The 25,002-nt window shown below is 46.7% G+C and overlaps 1 protein-coding gene across 1 annotated transcript in view; it reads left to right on the forward strand.

Annotated features, from left to right (window-relative positions):
- The window catches only part of PIP5K1B (phosphatidylinositol-4-phosphate 5-kinase type 1 beta), a 196,041-nt gene extending 172,141 nt beyond the window's left edge, over nucleotides 1–23,900 (forward strand). The window contains exon 15 of the mRNA XM_073669731.1: nucleotides 23,204–23,900. Within this exon, the coding sequence (XP_073525832.1) occupies nucleotides 23,204–23,206 (3 nt within the window). The 3' untranslated portion in view covers nucleotides 23,207–23,900. The remainder of the gene's footprint in view (nucleotides 1–23,203) is intronic.
- Nucleotides 23,901–25,002: the final 1,102 nt, after the last annotated feature.

The raw sequence follows: 25,002 nt of genomic DNA on the forward strand, positions 1-25,002 counted from the left end.
GTTATTTGACTGGAAAATTACAATCACTGCAACTCATATAGGTAATTTGTGAAAATCTGAGAAAATATTATTTGCATAATAATTTGGAACACAGTGTAAAGTTGGCCAAGCTTGGTCCCTATCAAGAAATTCTGAGTTCAGGGTCCTCATCTATAAGGATACTTACACATCTTAGATGATTATTGGTCAAACGCTCATTTGGTTGACAACTACCTCCCCTGTTCCAGGGCTGGCGTTAGGATCAGGCAGACTAGGCATTTGCCTAGGGCCTCCGCTCCCTAGGGGCCCCCTGCCAGTGGCATGCCGCTAATAGCGGCACACCACCTGGGCGCTATGGGGACCCTGGGGGAGCGTCACGCATTCAACTGTATCCGCATCATAGATGCCGATACTGTTGAAAGCAATGATGGAGCAGACGATCCCTCTCCTATCATTCCCCCTCTGCCTCTGCTGTAGCAGGCGCAATGACGTCACTTCATCGTGCCATGCTGTGCCAGCAGTGAAGCTGCTGAGATGCTCTGCAGAGCCCGTAACAGCGGGGGGAACAAGGAGGGGTAAGTATTGTATTTTTTTGCTCTTTATACGTGGTGGTCGTAATACTGCAAGACTGTGGGGCTGTATTATTCTCTGAGGGGGGCTGCATTATACTGTATGGGGGCTGCATTATACTCTGAGGGTGGCTGCATTATACTGTATGGGGGCTGCATTATACTGTATGGGGGACTGCATTATACTGTATGGGGGCTGCATTATACTCTGAGCGGTGGCTGCATTATACTGTATGGGACGGATGCATTATACTGTATGGGGGCTGCATTATACTGTGAGGGGTGGCTGCATTATACTGAATGGGGGGCTGCATTATACTGTATGGGGGGTTGCATTATACTGTATGGGGGGCTGCATTATACTGTATCATGTGGCTGCATTATACTGTATGGGGGGCTGAATTATACTGTATGGGCGCTGCATTTTATCCTGAAGGGTGACTGCATTATACTGTATGGGGTGGCTGCATTATACTGTATGGGGTGGCTGCATTATACTGTATGGGGGCTGCATTATACTCTGAGGGGTGGCTGTCTTATATTCTAAGGGGTGGCTGCATTATACTGTATGGGATGGCTGCATTATACTGTATGGAGGGTTGCATTATACTCTGAGGGATGGCTGTCTTATATTCTAAGGGGTGGCTGCATTATACTGTATGGAGGGCTGCATTATACTGTATGGAGTGGCTGCATTATACTGTATGGGGAGCTGAATTATACTGTATGGGGGCTGCATTATACTCTATGATGTGACTGCATTATACTGTGAGGGGTGGCTGCATTATACTGTATGGGGTGGCTGTATTATACAGTATGGGGGGGGGGCTGTATTATAATGTATGTGGGGCTGCATTATACTCCAAAGGGTGGCTGCATTATACTGTATGGGGGCTGCATTCTATTGTATGGGGGTCTGCATTATACTGTATGGGGGCTGAATTATACTGTATGGGGGGCTGCATTATACTGTATGGGGTGGCTGCATTATACTCTGAGAGGTATCTTCATTATTTATACTGTATGGGGGGCTGCATTACACTCTTTGGGGGTTGTGACGCACCCCCTGGGCCGTGGGGGTACCCGGAGCCGGGCCTTGTAGATGCTGGGGGTTGTAGTCACCGTGGCGGTGACCCGGTCCGTGACCCAGGTCGGTCAAACCAAGGGTAGTCTATGTGTATCTTGTTTAAATAGTCCGACTACGCCACCTGTGGAATGCGGTTATTGAGAACCGCCGCTGCGGAGCAGTCCGCTGAAGCTGTTGATATGTGCAGCAAGGTAGTGTAACTCCCCACAGGAAGAGTGTAGCTTCAGGGCAGCATGTAGGGATGATGGGGGTGATGGTGCAAGGTGTCGCGGTGCAAGAAGAATCACAGAGTCCAGATGATGCAGTCCCAGAGCTTTTACCCACGGTTAAGCAGTTCCACTTACAGGGCCAGTGTAAGAGCCCACGGCATCCTGTGCTCACGCAGTAAGGGGCTCGGTTGACCCTCAGGCATCTCTGGAGCATTTAGCAGGACCCCCTTCAGTGTGTCCTCTCTGGCCTCTCTCCTTGTACCTCACACCTAGCGGCACCTCTGTCCAGTGTCCTCGGGCCTTAGCGGGCGACGTGTGTTCCGTCCCCTGGCCCTACGTGGCTACCTTTCTAGTGGCTGGTGTGGACGGCTTGCTGTACTTGAAGTGCTGCAGCCTCCGGTTCCCAGTTGAGCCCTGTAGTCTCTGCTGGTTGAGGGATCCGGTTCCCTTCTCCTGGCCTGACCCCCCTACCTCCTGGCAGCGGCGGGCGTACGGGTGGCGGTTGCACAGCCCGTACCCCTAGGGTCCCTTCGGTTCCTGGAGCCTTCCTGCTCCCTCTTTCTCTCTCCCAGGCTCAGGCCTGCTGACTAGGCCCGCCTGTGGAGCAGAGCTCGTACAGAACCTCTGCCCCCTGTCAGCACCTCAGTCTGACTCTACCCACTTCTCACACTCTACTGCTGAACCAAGATGGTTCCTTCCTTTTATACCTCCTACACATATGCTCCCAGGATCTACGTTCTCCACCCATCCACTACCTAGTTCCCCCTCTCTAGGTGGTCCCCCCCACTCCAGCCAGGGATCAGGGACAGTTGTGCTCTCCCGAAGGAGCATTGTCGCCCTGTCCCCCGGAAATGTGGTGTAGTGGATGTAGTGTTAGGGTCCTGAGTCATACTCCTTCCTTACCTGAGAGTGAGATACCACACCTCTGGGTGAGATGCAATACCTCTGTGGCGACTGAACCCTCAGGGGCGCCACACCCCCCCCCCCTGGTAAAACACAGCACGTCCGCGGGCTGGAACAGAGCAAAAGACAGATATATATTTATCAAAGACATACAAAAACTTTTAGGATGCATCCACATATAAGATTGTAAACAACACTTCTTCCCTTTATGGGAGGCATACTTCTTTCAACGTTGCTGGTTACATTTTCTTTACCAAACATATTATAAACACTTTCTTCACATGTTATAAAACATTTCTTCACATATATCAGACATTATAAACATCTCCTTTGCGTATAAAACTTTTCTCTAGTATAAGCACATTGTTGTATATAAAACATTTTTCTTGGTAAACATTCTTCATATCAACACATTTTCAAGTAAAACTTTTGGTCAACCGGTCACAGTGATGCCTGCAACCAGGTGTCCATTTTTCAATAAAGTGCAAACTTGCAAACAAGAACATGAGGGACCCGTCCCAAACCCTCAACGGAGGCCCTGGGGTGGCTGCAGGGCTTAGATGATCCAGATGCTGGACCTCGTCTTCGACCACCTCCAACGGGTTTTTGTTCTGAGGTACTCATTGTAGTTCTTATAAAACCAATAAGGGACACCTTAAGAAGTGCAACTATTTACAAGACGTGGCTGCTCCCAGTCCTCAGCCGGTTAGTCTCTTAGACCCGTTCCGGGTAACTTAAGTGCACGCAAGGAAACTTTTCAACTTTTGATTGCACCCTTCCGGGAAACTGGGTAAACTTGAACTCGCAGTGTCTCTGCATACCCTAACGGGTAACTTATTTACATTTTTAAAGTTTTGCTCCACCTACTGTACTCAGTAAGGGTGCTCCCTGCGGGGAGGCTCTGGCCTATCACAGGCTGACCCAGCCGGGTCTTCAGCATGGTGGGACTCTGTCTCCACCCGGTGGACGTGTAGGGCATACCAGCCCCTGACTCCTCGGTGCCTGGTGTAGGACACGGTGTCCCCGGGATACAGGTCCCGATCTGGGTGTCCCTCTGGTAGGCGGGATTCCACGTCTCTCCTATTCACAAAGTGATCCGTGTCTGTCAGCGGGTCCCAGATGAACCCCCATCCCGCGTCCAGGTTGAATTTCACCACGGTCCCGGTAATTCTGGGACCACGAGCCGCTCGCTTGTCATGGCGGGTCCGGGTCTTCTCCTCCATATTCCTGGCCTCGAGTTGCTCCCACCGCTCACGCCGCAGCTTCCGCTCCTTCTCTAGCTGGACCAGCTGTTGGTAGCAAAACTCCTTGCGACGAGCTGCGGCTGCCCTGGTCTCCTGGGAGAACCCCATTAAGTCCTCCCATGAGTGATCCCACTCAAATTGGGCCTCATCCTCCGGTACCAGGGAGACGGCGGCGGTGGGCTGTGGAGCGGGCAGGAGTGAAGGCCGCTGGTCCTCCACCTCCGCGGACCAGTCCCAGGGGAAACGCCCGTACACCCATTCGGGTGTTGGAGGGGCGGCTCCTGCAGAGGGCCTAGGAGCGGGCCGGCGTCGCTGATGACTGAAGCTGGTTCCGGGGTCTGGAGGCCACTTGGAACTTGCGCGCCCTGGTACGCGCATAGCGAGCACGTGGCGGTCTCGTCCTGGTTTAAAGGGCCTGGCTCTGGCGACGGGAGTGGGGCCGCTTCGGTGACGCCCAGGATCTGCGACTTCACCAGGGGGCCCAGGGGCAGGACGACGCTTACAGCGTCTGGCACAGGAGAACTTCTCCTACCTGCTCCTGCAGCCACTCCTGTGTCAGACGCGGTCTCCTGACCTCGATCCTGGTCTTCGGAGGCTGGGGCGCTGCCGGTGCTGGACAGCGTCGCTGGCTGCCGGGCCGCCATCCTCTGTTCCATCTCCTTCTTCCAGTCCGCGATGGCGTCTCGCTGTGCCCTGGCCATCCTCCGGCCCAGATCTTCCATGCCGGTGCGGAGGAACTCGGTATCCTCCCGGGGGAGCTTGGCCACCAGCTCCTCCAGGGTATAAGGTGCTTCGACCGGCAGCATGGCGCTGGCAGGGTCTCCGGAGCTGCCACGGTCCATCTCCTTTCCCGGGTGCGGCCTGCCTCGACTGGTCCAGACCACACCCTGTCTCTCAGTTTTCTTGCCTCCCCTCCCCTTTCGGGGGCGGTTCCAGGGCAGTCTGCTGTCGGTCACTTCCAAGGGCAGCCCCCCCACGTCGATGGACACATCCACATACATGATCACTGCTGGTTGGGGCGGGCCCCGCTTTTGGCGCCATTCTGGGACCTGGCCCACGATGGGAGGTGACCTTTGGTTGTTGTTTGGCTGGAACATAATGGCGCCCGTTCTTCAGGGGTGGATGCCACATTCAGTAGAAAACACAGTCTTTTAGGCACACAATACCCGATGGTAATGGGTGGGTTACGGATCCTGCCGACTACGCCAAAGTTGACGCGCCCCCTGGGCCGTGGGGGTACCCGGAGCCGGGCCTTGTAGATGCTGGGGGTTGTAGTCACCGTGGCGGTGACCCGGTCCGTGACCCAGGGCGGTCAAACCAAGGGTAGTCTATGTGTATCTAGTTTAAATAGTCCGACTACGCCACCTGTGGAATGCGGTTATTGAGAACCGCCGCTGCGGAGCAGTCCGCTGAAGCTGGTGATATGTGCAGCAAGGTAGTGTAACTCCCCACAGGAAGAGTGTAGCTTCAGGGCAGCGTGTAGGGATGATGGGGGTGATGGTGCAAGGTGTCGCGGTGCAAGAAGAATCACAGAGTCCAGATGATGCAGTCCCAGAGCTTTTACTCACGGTTAAGCAGTTCCACTTGCAGGGCCAGTGTAAGAGCCCACGGCGTCCTGTGCTCACGCAGTAAGGGGCTCGGTCGACCCTCAGGCATCTCTGGAGCATTTAGCAGGACCCCCTTCAGTGTGTCCTCTCTGGTCTCTCTCCTTGTACCTCACACCTAGCGGCACCTCTGTCCAGTGTCCTCGGGCCTTAGCGGGCGACGTGTGTTCCGTCCCCTGGCCCTACGTGGCTACCTTTCTAGTGGCTGGTGTGGACGGCTTGCTGTACTTGAAGTGCTGCAGCCTCCGGTTCCCAGTTGAGCCCTGTAGTCTCTGCTGGTTGAGGGATCCGGTTCCCTTCTCCTGGCCTGACCCCCCTACCTCCTGGCAGCGGCGGGCGTACGGGTGGCGGTTGCACGGCCCGTACCCCTAGGGTCCCTTCGGTTCCTGGAGCCTTCCTGCTCCCTCTTTCTCTCTCCCAGGCTCAGGCCTGCTGACTAGGCCCGCCTGTGGAGCAGAGCTCGTACAGAACCTCTGCCCCCTGTCAGCACCTCAGTCTGACTCTACCCACTTCTCACACTCTACTGCTGAACCAAGATGGTTCCTTCCTTTTATACCTCCTACACATATGCTCCCAGGATCTACGTTCTCCACCCATCCACTACCTAGTTCCCCCTCTCTAGGTGGTCCCCCCCACTCCAGCCAGGGATCAGGGACAGTTGTGCTCTCCCGAAGGAGCATTGTCGCCCTGTCCCCCGGAAATGTGGTGTAGTGGATGTAGTGTTAGGGTCCTGAGTCATACTCCTTCCTTACCTGAGAGTGAGATACCACACCTCTGGGTGAGATGCAATACCTCTGTGGCGACTGAACCCTCAGGGGCGCCACACCCCCCCCCCCTGGTAAAACACAGCACGTCCGCGGGCTGGAACAGAGCAAAAGACAGATATATATTTATCAAAGACATACAAAAACTTTTAGGATGCATCCACATATAAGATTGTAAACAACACTTCTTCCCTTTATGGGAGGCATACTTCTTTCAACGTTGCTGGTTACATTTTCTTTACCAAACATATTATAAACACTTTCTTCACATGTTATAAAACATTTCTTCACATATATCAGACATTATAAACATCTCCTTTGCGTATAAAACTTTTCTCTAGTATAAGCACATTGTTGTATATAAAACATTTTTCTTGGTAAACATTCTTCATATCAACACATTTTCAAGTAAAACTTTTGGTCAACCGGTCACAGTGATGCCTGCAACCAGGTGTCCATTTTTCAATAAAGTGCAAACTTGCAAACAAGAACATGAGGGACCCGTCCCAAACCCTCAACGGAGGCCCTGGGGTGGCTGCAGGGCTTAGATGATCCAGATGCTGGACCTCGTCTTCGACCACCTCCAACGGGTTTTTGTTCTGAGGTACTCATTGTAGTTCTTATAAAACCAATAAGGGACACCTTAAGAAGTGCAACTATTTACAAGACGTGGCTGCTCCCAGTCCTCAGCCGGTTAGTCTCTTAGACCCGTTCCGGGTAACTTAAGTGCACGCAAGGAAACTTTTCAACTTTTGATTGCACCCTTCCGGGAAACTGGGTAAACTTGAACTCGCAGTGTCTCTGCATACCCTAACGGGTAACTTATTTACATTTTTAAAGTTTTGCTCCACCTACTGTACTCAGTAAGGGTGCTCCCTGCGGGGAGGCTCTGGCCTATCACAGGCTGACCCAGCCGGGTCTTCAGCATGGTGGGACTCTGTCTCCACCCGGTGGACGTGTAGGGCATACCAGCCCCTGACTCCTCGGTGCCTGGTGTAGGACACGGTGTCCCCGGGATACAGGTCCCGATCTGGGTGTCCCTCTGGTAGGCGGGATTCCACGTCTCTCCTATTCACAAAGTGATCCGTGTCTGTCAGCGGGTCCCAGATGAACCCCCATCCCGCGTCCAGGTTGAATTTCACCACGGTCCCGGTAATTCTGGGACCACGAGCCGCTCGCTTGTCATGGCGGGTCCGGGTCTTCTCCTCCATATTCCTGGCCTCGAGTTGCTCCCACCGCTCACGCCGCAGCTTCCGCTCCTTCTCTAGCTGGACCAGCTGTTGGTAGCAAAACTCCTTGCGACGAGCTGCGGCTGCCCTGGTCTCCTGGGAGAACCCCATTAAGTCCTCCCATGAGTGATCCCACTCAAATTGGGCCTCATCCTCCGGTACCAGGGAGACGGCGGCGGTGGGCTGTGGAGCGGGCAGGAGTGAAGGCCGCTGGTCCTCCACCTCCGCGGACCAGTCCCAGGGGAAACGCCCGTACACCCATTCGGGTGTTGGAGGGGCGGCTCCTGCAGAGGGCCTAGGAGCGGGCCGGCGTCGCTGATGACTGAAGCTGGTTCCGGGGTCTGGAGGCCACTTGGAACTTGCGCGCCCTGGTACGCGCATAGCGAGCACGTGGCGGTCTCGTCCTGGTTTAAAGGGCCTGGCTCTGGCGACGGGAGTGGGGCCGCTTCGGTGACGCCCAGGATCTGCGACTTCACCAGGGGGCCCAGGGGCAGGACGACGCTTACAGCGTCTGGCACAGGAGAACTTCTCCTACCTGCTCCTGCAGCCACTCCTGTGTCAGACGCGGTCTCCTGACCTCGATCCTGGTCTTCGGAGGCTGGGGCGCTGCCGGTGCTGGACAGCGTCGCTGGCTGCCGGGCCGCCATCCTCTGTTCCATCTCCTTCTTCCAGTCCGCGATGGCGTCTCGCTGTGCCCTGGCCATCCTCCGGCCCAGATCTTCCATGCCGGTGCGGAGGAACTCGGTATCCTCCCGGGGGAGCTTGGCCACCAGCTCCTCCAGGGTATAAGGTGCTTCGACCGGCAGCATGGCGCTGGCAGGGTCTCCGGAGCTGCCACGGTCCATCTCCTTTCCCGGGTGCGGCCTGCCTCGACTGGTCCAGACCACACCCTGTCTCTCAGTTTTCTTGCCTCCCCTCCCCTTTCGGGGGCGGTTCCAGGGCAGTCTGCTGTCGGTCACTTCCAAGGGCAGCCCCCCCACGTCGATGGACACATCCACATACATGATCACTGCTGGTTGGGGCGGGCCCCGCTTTTGGCGCCATTCTGGGACCTGGCCCACGATGGGAGGTGACCTTTGGTTGTTGTTTGGCTGGAACATAATGGCGCCCGTTCTTCAGGGGTGGATGCCACATTCAGTAGAAAACACAGTCTTTTAGGCACACAATACCCGATGGTAATGGGTGGGTTACGGATCCTGCCGACTACGCCAAAGTTGACGCGCCCCCTGGGCCGTGGGGGTACCCGGAGCCGGGCCTTGTAGATGCTGGGGGTTGTAGTCACCGTGGCGGTGACCCGGTCCGTGACCCAGGGCGGTCAAACCAAGGGTAGTCTATGTGTATCTAGTTTAAATAGTCCGACTACGCCACCTGTGGAATGCGGTTATTGAGAACCGCCGCTGCGGAGCAGTCCGCTGAAGCTGGTGATATGTGCAGCAAGGTAGTGTAACTCCCCACAGGAAGAGTGTAGCTTCAGGGCAGCGTGTAGGGATGATGGGGGTGATGGTGCAAGGTGTCGCGGTGCAAGAAGAATCACAGAGTCCAGATGATGCAGTCCCAGAGCTTTTACTCACGGTTAAGCAGTTCCACTTGCAGGGCCAGTGTAAGAGCCCACGGCGTCCTGTGCTCACGCAGTAAGGGGCTCGGTCGACCCTCAGGCATCTCTGGAGCATTTAGCAGGACCCCCTTCAGTGTGTCCTCTCTGGTCTCTCTCCTTGTACCTCACACCTAGCGGCACCTCTGTCCAGTGTCCTCGGGCCTTAGCGGGCGACGTGTGTTCCGTCCCCTGGCCCTACGTGGCTACCTTTCTAGTGGCTGGTGTGGACGGCTTGCTGTACTTGAAGTGCTGCAGCCTCCGGTTCCCAGTTGAGCCCTGTAGTCTCTGCTGGTTGAGGGATCCGGTTCCCTTCTCCTGGCCTGACCCCCCTACCTCCTGGCAGCGGCGGGCGTACGGGTGGCGGTTGCACGGCCCGTACCCCTAGGGTCCCTTCGGTTCCTGGAGCCTTCCTGCTCCCTCTTTCTCTCTCCCAGGCTCAGGCCTGCTGACTAGGCCCGCCTGTGGAGCGGAGCTCGTACAGAGCCTCTGCCCCCTGTCAGCACCTCAGTCTGACTCTACCCACTTCTCACACTCTACTGCTGAACCAAGATGGTTCCTTCCTTTTATACCTCCTACACATGTGCTCCCAGGATCTACGTCCTCCACCCATCCACTACCTAGTTCCCCCTCTCTAGATGGTCCCCCCCCACTCCAGCCAGGGATCAGGGTCAGTTGTGCTCTCCCGTAGGAGCATTGTCGCCCTGTCCCCCGGAAATGTGGTGTAGTGGATGTAGTGTTAGGGTCCTGAGCCATACTCCTTCCTTACCTGAGAGTGAGATACCACACCTCTGGGTGAGATGCAATACCTCTGTGGCGACCGAACCCTCAGGGGCTCCACAGTTGCATTATACTACATGGGAGGGTTGCATTATATTCTATGGGAGGTTGCGTTATACTCTTTCGAGGACTATGGGGGGTGCATATACTATATGTACTATATGGGGTCTGCATTATACTATATGGGGGCTGCATTTTACTCTATCAAGGACTATGGGGAGTGCATTATGCTATATGTACTATATAGGACCTGCATTATACTGTATCGAGGACTATGGGGAATGCATTATACTATATGGAGCACTATGAGGGGAGGACTATGTGATGCATTATACTATATTAAGGACTATGGAGAGTGCATTATACTATAGGGAGGATATGGGCTGTGCATTATACTATATGGAGGACTATGGGGAGTACATTATGCTGTATAGAGAACTATGGGGTGCATTATACTTTATGGAGGACTATGGGTTGTGCATTATACTATACAGAGGACTATGTGGAGTGTATTATACTACATGGAGGGTTATGGGGAGTGTATTATACTATATGGAGGACTATGGGGGATGCATTATACTATATGGAGGGCTATGGGGAGTGTATTATACTATATGGAGGACTATGGGGGATGCATTATACTATATGGAGGGCTATGGGAAGTGTATTATACTATATGGAGGGCTATGGGGCACATTATACTATGTGGAGGGCTATTGGGCACATTATACTATATGGAGGGCTATGGGGCACATTATGCTATATGGAAGACTATGGGGTGTGCACTATACAATATGGTGGACTATGGGATGCATTATACTATGTGGAGGACTATGAGGAGTGCATTATACTATATGGAGGACTATGGGGAGTGCATTATACTATATGGAGGACTATGGGGAGTGAATTATACTATATGGAGGACTATGGGGTGCATTATACTATATGGAGGACTATGGGATGCATTATACTATATGGAGGACTATGGGGTGGATTATACTATGTGGAGGACTATGTATTATACAAAACAAGCAAAATGCTGTCTATTCATCAAGTGATTGGATTGTTTATGCTGGAACAAAAATCATTGTTCTCAGCAGCACATCGCCCTGTGAAAACTGCAGATATGCTGCTGATAACATGATATGTATGAGGACAGATTGATCTATTAGTGATGGTTCTGTCTCCATCATTCTTCCTCAGCCAGTGTAAAGAGGCCAGGAAACAAGAGTCAAACAGCTTCAATATTGTCTATCACGCTCGTTTAGCAACCTGAACTCAGCACATGTAAATACAACCGAAATGTTTCTGTGTGATGGTGAAATATGTTAGCATTTGGGGCCCCACTTTAAACTTTTGCCCAGGGCCCCACTTTGTCTAAAACCGGCCCTGCCCTGACCCACCTATACACATGCATACTTGGCTCAGCTAAGTGTGCATGTGTTTGACGCGCCCCCTTGGGCCTTGGGGTACTCGGTAGCCGGGCCAGTCCTGTATTGGGGTAGTCACGGTGGTAGTGACCCAGTCCGTGGCCCAGGGCAGTCAAATAAAGAAAAGGGAAAGTCAATTTGGGGAATAAAGTTTGTGACGCCACCTGTGGTATGCGGCTATATGTGGCCGCCACTGCTATTCAGATCCACTGGGGCTGTTGGTGACGCAGCAAAGATGGTTCAGCTCTCCACGGGCAGAGCTAAGCTCCAGGGCAGTATATAGTGGATTTTAGAGGTAGATGCTGCTGGTGTTGTGCAAGGCAGGTGGAGCAGCAATTAAGTCAAGGATACAGTGGGGTGCAGTCTTCAAGTATTTACTCACAGTTGTCAAGATGCTCCAGGTTACAACCGCCGAACTATAACTGCCCACGTCGTCCTGTGTCCTCCGGGGAAGTGATCCAGCCAACTCTCAGATAACTTAGGTGCACTTGAACGGGACCCCTTTTTGTGTACCTCTCCAGGTCGTCTCTCTCTGCACTGGCTCTCACCCTCCTGCCCTGCGCCTCACACACAGTGTCCCAAGCCAGTGGCCGCGGGCCTTGTTGGGAGACGTCCGGTCTGTCCCCTTTGTCCTATGTGACCACCTTTTCAGCGATTGTGTGTGGACTGTGGCTACGGCACATGAAGATACCGCAACCTCCGGTTTGCTAGCTGAGCCTTAAAGTACTCCAATAGTCTGGGGCCAGTCCCCTCCTGCGGCCTTGATCCCTCCACGGTCAGCTTGAATTCGGGCGCACGGGTGGCATCCCGCACTTGCCGTGCCCCTAGGATCCCTTCTATGTCTGGAGCCCCTCTCACTGCTCCGGTGTTCTCTTCACACTCTCCTCCTGGGCCTCTCTAACTGGGCCCTACTCCTCAATCTCCAGTGAACTCTTCTCAAATCCTCCCTTGCTCCCCTGAGCAGAACTCCTTCTAGATGTTTCTACCCTGCTTTTATACTCTACACTGTGTTCCAAATTATTATGCAAATAATATTTTCTCAGATATTCCCAAATTACCTATATGAATTGCAGTCATTGTAATTTTCCAGTCAAATAACTATTAGAGTACAATGAAAGGTTTTTGTACAAACTGCCTATGATAACAGTATATTTTTAAAAAAATAAAAAACTCAAACTGCACTCAAAATGCATGTTCCAAATTATTATGCACAGCAGAGTTTTCAACCTTTTCATTTTAATAAAGAACAAAAAATGGTCATTTTTGAAATTATAAGCATTAGCAGGTTATTGCAAACTGAAATCAAACAGTTTTCAACTCAAACTTTATTCTAGGTGTTGTTACATTTGCACATAGGACTGCTTGTTCGAAAGGAGCTTCTGAACTCTCTCATCCATTGAATTTGTCAGGTTTTGGATGGTTTCTGCTTCAATTGTTTTGCATGAGGACAGAATACCCTCCCAGAGCTGTTGCTTAGATGTGAACTGCCTCCCGCCATCATAGACACTCCTTTTGATGATGCTCCAGAGGTTCTCAATGGGGTTGAGGTCAGGGGAGCATGGGTGCCACACCATAAGTTTGTCCCCTTTTATGCCCATAGCAGCCAGAGATGCAGATGTGTTATGTGCAGCATGAGACGGGGCATTATCATGCATGAAAATGATTTTGCTGCGGAATGCACGGTTCTTCTTCTTGAACCATGGAAGGAAGTGCTGTTTGAGAAACTCAACATACATTATGGAGTTCATCTTTACCCCTTCAGGGATCCTAAAAGGGCCGACAATCTCTCTCCCCATGATTCCAGCCCAAAACATTACTCCACCTCCTCCTTGTTAGCGCCGTAGCCGTGTTTGCATGGGGTGTCCATCAACCAGCCATCCTCCACTCCATCCATCTGGACCATCGAGATCATTTCATGCATGATAATGCCCCGTCTCATGCTGCACATAACACATCTGCATCTCTGGCTGCTATGGGCATAAAAGGGGACAAACTTATGGTGTGGCAGCCATGCTCCCCTGACCTCCACCCCATTGAGAACCTTTGGAGCATCATCAAAAGGAGTGTCTATGATGGCGGGAGGCAGTTCACATCTAAGCAACAGCTCTGGGAGGGTATTCTGTCCTCATGCAAAACAATTTAAGCAGAAACCATCCAAAACCTGACAAATTCAATGGACGAGAGAGTTCAGAAGCTCCTTTCGAACAAGGGGTCCTATGTGCAAATGTAACATCACCTAGAATAAAGTTTTGAGTTGTAAACTGTTTGATTTCAGTTTGTAATAACCTGCTAATTCTTATAATTTCAAAAATGACCATTTTTTTGTTCTTTATTAAAATGAAAAGGTTGAAAACTCTGCTGTGCATAATAATTTGGAACATGCATTTTGAGTGCAGTTTGAGTTTTTTATTTTTTAAAAAATATACTGTTATCATAGGCAGTTTGTACAAAAACCTTTCAGTTGTACTCTAATAGTTATTTGACTGGAAAATTACAATGACTGCAATTCATATAGGTAATTTGGGAAAATCTGAGAAAATATTATTTGCATAATAATTTGGAACACAGTGTACTGTCAGTTCTCCCCTAAACTACTTCCTCCACCCACCTCCTCTACTTAGTTCCACTCTCCTGACAGGGACCAGGCCTGTGCTCTCCCTTGGGAGCTATCTGGACCTTCCCTTATGAAGTGGTGTAGTGTTGGATGTGAGTGTTTGGGTCCCGGGTAATGTTCCCTCCTTACCTGAGAGTGGGGTACCACACCTCTGGCTGAGATGCAGTACCTCTGTGGCGACTGGACCCGCAGGGGCGTCACATGTTCTCAATGAGGAGAAGGAAATGCACTGATGCACTTCAGAGCGAGCTTTCAGTCAGTACCAGGGAGTGCTTACAACTGCCGCTCTCAGTGCTCTAAGTGGTGACTGCAATTGCTCCGGAAAACGCCTGCTTGACTGAAAACTGGCAGCTCCAGGGAGAAATAAAGTTCATTTTCTCCCGGGTGCCGCACTTTCAGTACGATGGCCGGGCACCTTCAGGACACTATCAACCTGCAAATTAACCCTATATCTGTGGGATAATAGCCTTAACAGAAGTGACAGGTTCCCTATAACAATAAGTACTGGTGAAATGTATGCCTATAGAACATCAAAATTTCTATCTGCACACATTGCATCACCAACAGATGTACAATATAAACAGATGCTGATTTTGAAGTGGATTTGCAGCCAAATCCGCACCAGAACATTTCTACCACATTTATACATGGCCTTATGGCTCATGTATATTGCAGATCAATATGTTATAGGTCAATAATATGCTCCCCATATCCTGCTACACCTGTACATTAGTATGTCACTCATTTTATATATAGGCATGCTGAGGTTTTTACTCATGGATTTTATGAGAAAAATATATAAGCATACTGTTTTGAATGACCCATTATGGAGGAATTATCTCTAATAAGTACTAATTCTATAGGATAATATGCCGTACCACAGGGTGGCTCAAGAAATGATATAAGTAGCTATAAATACTGGAAGGGAAGTTGCCAATTATGACCATACAGTATCTTTACTATCTGAAATATCGAGCTTTAATACATTACTTTCCATTATATTTTACTATAATAAACACTATATTATATTACTATTTAAATAATAACAACATAAGCTCCTCAACATTGAAACTACAACACCAAGAAGTAAAAGTCATGGAATTATGGAATTCACAGGGTGGATAGACATGATAATGATATGAAAATTATGAAAAAATGTAAACAATATTTTCAAAACATCTCGAAATATTCAGTGTCGAGTATGACTGCCATGTACTCAAATATACGCACTTACATAACTTGGTTGCTATCAATGAAGTTACTAATAATTGTTTCTGCAATGTTCTGCCATTCCGAATGCACTTGGGCATGCAAATCATCAAGATCCGCTTCTGGCCGCTCTATTTGAAATTCCCAACCAATGATGTCCCAGATGTGCTCAATGGGAGACAAGTCTGGAGATGCTGCAGGCTATGGCAGTACGTTCAGACCATGCAAGCTGAGACTGCTCACAGTAGTATGACATTGTCTTGTACAAAAACAACTCCTGGGACACATTCAAGAACTGGCTGTACCACTGGTTCCATCACCAAATTAATGTAACACTGAGCTGTTCATATAGCTGGAATGAAGACTAGGGGGTCTGGCTCCAGTGTTTTATGCTATAATCCTGGGAGTAGGACCAGTGTGGCGTTCCATCATAATAGCCTGTACATGCAGTTGCCTACATGGTCTCCAGATGGAAACTGTAGTCTAGACTGGAGCATTGGAGGCTGAAATAGAGGTCATTCCTCTTCAGCAATGAATTCCACTTTTGACTTGTATGCTTCACTGGCTAAAATTATATGTTAGATTCCTCAAGCATATATCTTCCCAACTGTGCAGCTACCTGTCCATGGGAAGCTATATAGATGAAATGCCTAGCACTAAAAGGGGGCCACGCTCCTGTTTGTGCAAAGTATAAGAAAATACAGCAAAACCCAAGAAATGAGCCGGAGCATAAGTTGGTATACATGCAATGTGTAAGAGCACTTTCACACTGTAGCCATTTCACAGACAAAACCCAAGAAAAAAAAAACAATAAGAGCATATACCCTATAATAAGTAGATAGTACTAGTACATGTAAATAACATGGGGTACTTGGTTAACACTATTTTGATCAAAAAGTGTAAAAGCCATAACACTCTCAGCCAAGCATTACATTGATTTGGTGGTGGAACCATTGGTATGGCCATTTTTCCTAAGTATCTAAAAAGCCGTTTTTCAACCTGACAATACCACATATTGCTGGTGCTACCGTGAGCAGCCCATGCAGGCTAAATGGACTTGTCTCCTACCACATCTGGAACATCATTGGCTGGCAATTGCAAAAAGAGCTGCAAACAGTGGCTCTTGATGATTTGCATGCCTAACTGCTTACAACATTGCTTAGATAAATTTTAATAACCTCATTTGTGTAAGTGTGTGTATTTCTGCGCGTGGCGCTCAGTCTCGATACTGAATAGATAAAGATGTTTTGAAAATTTTATTTTCATGTTTTCATCAATGCATATCATTAACATGTCTATCCATTCTGTGATTTTCAAAAGCATATGACTTTTCCTTCTTGGTGTTGCAATGTCATTGTTGAAGAGTATAGGTCCATTTATACTGCATGATTATTGTGAAACAAGCATTCCTAAAAACTCCCGTTTTGCGATAATCGTTCGGTCTAAACAGGCTGCCAATCACCCCCAACAAACAAGCAAAACGCTGCACAAAAGATCATCGTTTTTAACAGCACATTGTTCTGTGTAAACAGGGCCAGTGCTGCAGAAAACAATGGCAGCCTATGTGCACTGGACCATGTTTTGCAGATCATTCACTGCGTATCTGAAGCTGAGTCAGCCTGTCATGTAACACTGCAGTGTTATCAAACCCTGTGGCTGCCGCACAGCTTTATTTCATATGTCCACTCTTCCATGGTTCAGTTTTATCACCATTGTGCCGTCTTGTCCTGTCTAGTTAAGCAATGATGCCACCTATTGGTGGAATTGTTGTAAGCAACAGACCAGGTCTGCTATGATGCTTGAAAAACTTGGTTCATGGTCTCCTTCCCAAAATTCCCACAAACACACATACTCACACACACTCACACACATAAAGACTTTTATATTTGCTATTTCAGGTAGTAAAAGTGAACAGCACTGTCCCACTTACCTTTGATAAATGTGCCCCAACAATATCTTGGTAGAGTGATTGTCACTGAATGCACCAAAAATGAAATAGTGTATATCTGCTTATTTTCAGGAAAATATTTAAATTTGAGAGTCCTCATTGGTTGATATCTTTTAATGGCTAATTGAAAAGATGGTAACAAACTGCAAGCTTTCAGGCATAGTATAAGACAAAATCTGAAGAGTCACATATTTATACACAGCGAGACACAGAAATATTGCAATAGATGAGACAAGTGACGTAAAGCAGAACTATTACTATGGGAGAGGTATAAACAGTTATGGCTGTAAATATTGGAATAGTTCATAGATAAGGAGTGTGAAAGTTTTATTATCCTGTGATTAAAGTCTTGTCCGGGGCTGTGATGCCCCCTCAGGTCTGAGGAGCACATTCCTTAGTTGATGTAGAATGACATAAATCCATGCGACACATTCATTCCTGCTCTGAAGATGTCCATGTATCTCGATCCAATCACGTAATGTCATGCACAGACTGGCAACGGCTCTTCCGACCTGAGGGTTACATCACAGACATTTATGAAGCTGTGACGTTTGGGTTGGGAAAGTACGATTTACACGGATGTCTGCATGAGCCCAAAGGAGAAACTTTACCCTTTAGAATCTCCGTCCAAGGCTTCTTGACCAGCTACCTAGTCTCCTACATTGCACTGATAAGGGTCAAGATCCCCGAAACAGCTGTATGTAAGTAGAGATTCTGGTTTGACTTTATATTCTACGTAATGCGGTAAGGCTCTTCAAAGGGTCCATAATGGCTTATAAAATGCTACTTCCAATACGACACAAGTCACCTTGTAAATGTAAATCTTATCTGTAGATTCTTTAAAAACAATAATTATGTAACCTAGAAAAAACAATAACAATATAAATGGTGATTGGTTCAGTTTTCCTATTTTTTTGTTTTCCCTAGCTCACCCCGCACAAGTCACCTTGTTCTCTTCCTCTGTGAAGAGGCTATTTGCATGTTTTCTTTCCTAGGAAGTATTGCATGCCCTATAAGTCTCCCTATGCTGATTTCCTTCGGGTATGTTCACACGTGGCATTTTTTCTTCATTTTTTTCTGAGGCAAAACACTGCCATTTACAGTACCCTCAAAGTGAATGAGATTTCAAAATTCTCGAGCACATGCTTGTTCTTTTTGCCTTCAGTTTTTCTGCTCCTGGGCGTTTTTTTTAAATTCGCAGCATGTCAATTCCTTCAGCGTTTTTTTACCCATTCTAATGAATGGGAGCAAAAATGTATGTAAAAGCTTAGCCAAAATGCGAGGATTTTATGCAGCATTTTTCCTGCCAATACGCTGGATTTTGGTGCAGAAAAAAACTGTGGAAAAAAGGAGAAACTTTCCCTTCCTAAAATGCTTTCTATTGCATTACAGAACAGGTACATAATTACTCGAGCTCTATTATGTATGTTATTTGCAGAGCATACAATGCATTGTGATTTGTGTAAGTACATAGTCATTGTACAGACATAACTGCATTGTAAGAAATGAATTCACAGTTAATAACTAGTTGTTGCCATGCATTTGGATAAAAACAGAGAAATGAACAATTTCCATTTTGAAACATTTTGTGTGTTTGTTCTGGGGCATTTAAGGAAGAAATCACAATTGTGCTCCTCTCCCTGGTATATGTTTTGCATGTGCTCAACACAACGTCACATGAGCTTTTTCCCTTGGCAGTCACTGATTAAACACCCACTGAAGCTGAAACTCAGCGCGTACTTGTATTGGTGGGAGTCTCTAAAATGGAACAAACATGTGTTTGTGTGTGTGCCTTTTTAAATTACAGAAGAAGATTAAAGGCCTAAAGGCAAACCGTTTCATGCTTGCTATTAACCAAGTCTGGTGACCCGCAATAATACATGCCGTGTGGCTGTGATGGGAGTCACTGTACTAGATTGTTTCGGGAGATTTGAGATTCTTTTTTGAATCCTTTAATAACTAATACATCGTTAAAATACAGAGAAAAAAGGGAGAAAAAGATCTGATGTTGACCATCAGGATAATCCATTAAAGAGGGTATTCCAATCTGATACAATAGTATTGTATTATTAGTAGAGATGAGCAAACCCAAACTGTGAAATTCAGAGTTCGTACCGGACTCCTAATGTTCGGTGCTGAACTACGAACACTGACTTCTGGAAGTCCATTTTACAGTTCGAGGTCCAGGGAGGAGAGAGAGAGATCAGCTCTAATTATTAGGAAATTATCAATTTAAAATTGGTGGATACTCTAATCTCTGGAACCCCCATCTATCCTGAAAGTGACGGCGGTGTTCCCGGTTACACTCCTGTGCAGTTTCCCTGCACAGCGGGTGGCTTTTTAGAGAACAATTAAAATGGCTAAAGCCCTAAATGATCTCTTTGTCCAAAAAACAAATGTTTCACTTTATTGAAAAGTGTACAACATACTGTATATAACTGCATGGCCTACAGTTGAGTATGATGGAACCCTACTTTTGGTTTATAGACCAGTAGTGTAACAGGGCCTTAATTGGATTCAATGTCTGCAAGAAACTAATAAACTCAGGACTATAATTTGAAGTCTAACAATGGCAAAGCTCTTAGTTGTCCTTCTTGACAGGGTGTACTTATTGTTTCTTTCTTGTACTAATTGTTCTCTCTGGTTGTGTGATGTTTTCCTGTTCTGATGTATTCATTTATGCTTGAGATTAATGCTATGCCTGCCCCGTCACCAGTTGTAACCTGATCTCCTGATGTAATGTGCCTGTTATTCTCTGATGTGCTTAACTGCATGTTCACCTGCTTTCCTTTATATCACTGCTTCAAAGAACACCATTTCTGTATAAGCGACAACAACAGATTACATGGATATATGTATTTTAGATGGATATATTTTAGATAGATAGATAGATAGATAGATAGATAGATAGTTAGTCATGGCCAAAAGTGTTGGCACCCTTGAAATTGTTCCAGAAAATGAAGCATTTCTCCCTGAATATTATTGCAATACATGTTTTGTTGTATACTTGTTTATTTCCTTTGTGTGTATTGGAACAGCACAAAAAAAAACAGAGAAGAAAAGGCAAATTGGACAGAATTTCTCACAAAAGCCCGAAAATGGGCCTTGCAAAATTGTTGGCACCCTCAACTTAATATTTGGTTGCACACCCTTTGAAATAAATAACTGCAATCAATCGCTTCCTATAACCATCAACAAGCTTCTTACACCTCTCAACAGGAATTTTGGACCACTCTTCTTTTGAAAACAGCTTCAGGTCTCTAATATTTGAAGGGTGCCTTCTACCAACAGCACTTTTAAGATCTCTTCACTGGTCTTCAATGGGATTTAGATTTGGACTCATTGCTGGCCACTTCAGAACTCTCCAGCACTTTATTTCCATCCAATTCTGGGTGCTTCTTGAAGTATGTTTGGGGTCATTGTCCTGCTGAAAGACCCATGACCTAGGATACAAACCCAGCTTTCTGACACTGGGCACTACATTGCAACCCAAAATCCTTTGATAATCTTCAGATTTCATGATGTCTTGCACACAGTCAAGGCACCCAGTGCCAGAGACAGCAAAGCAACCCCAAAAATCTTTGAATCTCCACTATATTTGACTGAAGGTACTGTGCTCTTTTCTTTGTAGGCCTCATTCCATTTTTGGTAAACAGTAGAATGATGTGCTTTATCTAAAAGCTCTATCTTGGTCTCATCTGTCCACAAGACGCTTTCCCAGAAGGATTTTGACTTACTCTGGTACATTTTGCCAAACTGCAGTCTAGCTTTTTTATGTTTGTGTCAGCAGTTGGGTCCTCCTGGGTCTCCTGCTATACCGTTTCATTTCATTCAAATATCAGCGGATAGTTTGTGCTAACACTGATGCACCCTGAGTCTGCAGGACAGCTTGAATTTCTTTGAAACTTGATTGGGGCTGAATATCCACCATCTGAACTATCCAGCGTTGCAACTTTTCATCAATTTTTCTCTGGCGTCCACGTACAGGAATATTAGCTACAGTGCCATGAGTTGTAAACTTCTTGATTATGTTGCGCACCATGGACAAAAGAACATCAAGATCTCTGAAGATGCACTTGTAACCTTGAGATTGTTTATATTTTTCAACAATTTTGGTTCTCAAGTCCCCAGACAGTTTTCTTCTCTTTCTGTTCTACATGCTTAGTGTGGCACACACAGACCCACAATGCATAAATTGAGTCAAGTCCCCTTTTTATCTGGTTTCAGGTGTGACTTTCATATTGCCTACACTTGTTGCTTGTCACAGGTGAGTTTGAATGAACATCACATGCTTGAAACAAAGTTGTTTACCGATAATTTTGGAAAGGTGCCAACAATTTTGTCCGGCCCATTTTTGGGGTTTTGTGTGAAATAATGTCCAATTTGCCTTTTTTCAGTTTTTTTTTTGTGTTGTACCAATACGCACAAAGGTAATAAACATGTGTATAACAAAACATGTGTAATTGCAATAAATTTTTAGGAGAAATACTTCATTTTCTGGGACAATTTCATGGGTGCCAAAATGTTCGGGCATAACTGTATATGAAATAGATAAGATAGATATGAGATAGACAGCTATATATGTAATAGATAGATAGATAGGTCAGTATTTAACAAACAACAAATTATTTTAGCTGTCTGCATGACTTATGCAATTTGAGGCTCCTCTACAATACACAGGTCTCTTGTTCGGACACGAGGCATGATACTCACGAGGTTATTTGAAATCTGATAAAGGCGTTCTACCTGTTTCTGTAGGTTAGCAACCATCATGGTAGAAACTATTTAGTACTCTAGTTACACAGTGGCCCTGGAAAAATTTTTACCGCATAGATTTAATAAGCGATTGCTTTCTGTGGGTGTTTGTCAGTCACAAATCTCCAAAATAATAGAGTCTCGTTCCCATTTACTGAGGTGTTCACTTTCCTTTTAGAGAAATGATCATATGAATTATTCATAATTAGTCAGAAATATTGGTATATATTGGTCCCTGATGGAGTGAGATTTGTGGCATACGAAACGCCTTCAAACTCATGACGAGTGGGGGTCGCCAAGGCCCCATCCCGCCTCATCCACTTTGTCGGAGAGCTGGGGCAAGTATGGAATCCAAATGCGCAAAAAATGTGACTTTTCAAAGCTTTCTTCTGCCAGAAATCTGTCGGAAAAGCTTTGATGAATTGCCCCCAATAAACTTTGAAGATCCAGCTGGGGACCATAGTCAGAGGTTAGACTCGTTCAGCTCTGCTCCTGGCTAGCTTCTCCCAGAGCTACTAGAAGTGATTGACATCTCTCCCTATGTATATGTGAGGGAGAGACCTGTCAATCACATGCAGCGGCACTGGGAATAGCAAACCATGGGAGCGGTGCTAGTCTAGTCTGCTCTCTGGCTATGGTCCGTATCTTCAAAGTATTTTTTTTCTTTAAAAGCTTTTCAGAAAATAACATACCTAGCCGCAATTGTTCAGTCAGGCTGCGATTCATGCTGCCCGCAATTTGGGCAACATGAATCACTTGAAAGATTTCCTTTAAATTATTTAGTGTGCAAAAGTGCATGTAAATCATGAACAATTGCAAGCACAATTGCAAGCACTGTAAAAATGATTATATTTGTATGTACCAAAATTGCCACTTACTGTTATACCTGGTATTCTGTTTTTATTCCCAATTGGAGCTGTATAGAATTGGGCATCACTCACCATGGGGTTAATAGTTTCTTAAAGGATTATTCACAACACTAAGCCCCATTCTTAGGATCAATAAGGGTCCCTGCTGCCAGGACCATCTCATCTATTCATGGCTGTGATGGAAATATCGGCATGTAAACAATGGCCATAGAAGTGGGGCTCCTGTGGTCAGTTCTTGGGCATTAATATTCCTGTCTCAGCCATACAAGGCTGAGATGGAACTAAATCCTGAAAAAAATTAAAACATCTGAAGGTCAACCATTTATAAAACTTATTTTAACAGAAAGTGTATACACTTTAATTGTATGTAAATTCTATCTTGCATATTGAATATTCAAAATCTGCTTTTTTATTTACAGTAAAAAGAAGCATGGAATCCTTCTTGTGATAGGCAGCTTGCTGTAATACGCCGTTTGCTGAGCGTGTTGTATATGAAAAGGACATTATCGACAGACGTGAGGACACAAGGTCTCCTGCCTTGAGCTGACATTCTTTGCTGGTGAAATGGGGAAAATGGGAAAGGACAATTAGTTGCACTTTGCTCGTAGAACTGTGAAGAACTCTTACAAAGCATTGAAGTTTTTGCTTCCATCGCTGCAAATCACCTTGGACGTTGGCGTGATCATTACCCAAAATTCACATGGTGTTTTCTTTGCATGTTTTCTGCTGTGGATGGCATGACACATGACCTGTTGACCTTCTAAAACTCCATGCAAAAGATCATAAATGCAAAGCAAATGAAGTAGTTTTTTCTTCTTCCTTCTGAACTCTAGGCTGAGATCTGTCTTGTTGGGTTGCAGTAAAATTTCATGCAGTTTCTGCTCACTCATACTTCCAGACGATCAGCTTCAGTTCAGATGTTTTCAATATGTTTACTAGAGACATTGAAGAATATGTGATGTTTATAACTAAGCCTTATGTTGTGTACATACTGTCTTTGAAATATTGTGATCTAGTTTATTGCTTGTAAATGACAAATTCGATAATTTATTTAGACAAAATTAACTGTATACTATAGTTTTATGGATGAAAGAAATAAATATTTTGTTCTCAGTATTTTGTATTGCTGTCACATTGTAAAAATCTTTTTTATTGAGTTTTATTCTCTCTTTTGGTAAGGTAGGTGACATCCAGTAATGTCACCTTTTACACACTTGTCCCGAGTATTGCGGGCTGTGCTCCCTTCTCCTGAGTCCACTGCCCTCTGTTGTGCTCCACGTCAGGTTTTGCAGGTTACCAGGTGTGGATCAATGACATTATCTCCCTAGATATATTTAAGGCCCATTGACACACACCTGTGTCTTGGGATTGAGTTTCTAGACCTCTATGTTTGATGTGCGCCACCTTCGGTGCATACTGTGTTTTAATTGCTTCCATTCCTGCTGGGTTACACATCATCCGCCCTGCTGCTCCTAGATTCCTGTGTGTGCCAAGTCCTTGTTGCCAATGTGCCTTCCAGCTTGCTGCTTTAACACCCAAGGTCCATGTGCCAACCTGGACCTGGGGCTTAGAGGATCCACTTCACCTGGTGGGCCTTGACATCACCACAGCAAATGTTATTACATATATTGGAGCTGACGAAAAAGAAAGCCAATTGGACTAATTTTGACACCAGCATTAGTATTATATTTAGCATATTGTCAGACCCGGGGCCAGCCTTAGGATGAATGGTGCTCCGTGCAAATATTCTGAGTAAAACAAATGTGGGGGGATACCAAACACACAATCGGACATATTTGTACATAAGAAAAGCCATTACGCAGTGTATAGAGTGGCAAATCCAGTTGCCGCAGGATCTAACAGGTGAGCATAGGGGTGACAGGTGTCAGAATCAAATACAATCTGATATTCATGACCTATCCAAAGAATGAGGATACACATCAATATCTAAGTTCTGGACAACCCCTAGGTAAAGAGATGCTGGGAGTTGTCTGCCATTATCAGACTAGGGACTATATAGGAACCGCAGTACAGCACTCCTCTCATCTATATACAGTCACATCTTGCATTACAGCAGTCCTCTCATCTATATATAGCCGCATCTTGCATTATAGCACTCCTCTCATCTATACACAGCCGCATCTTGCATTACAGCACACCTCTCATCTATATACAGCCGCATCTTGCATTACAGCACTCCTCTCATCTACACACAGCC

The sequence above is a fragment of the Phyllobates terribilis genome, unplaced genomic scaffold (genome assembly GCF_046119375.1).
Source record: "Phyllobates terribilis strain yellow unplaced genomic scaffold, ASM4611937v1 Scaffold_1__5_contigs__length_1240528914, whole genome shotgun sequence".
NCBI lineage: Eukaryota > Metazoa > Chordata > Amphibia > Anura > Dendrobatidae > Phyllobates > Phyllobates terribilis.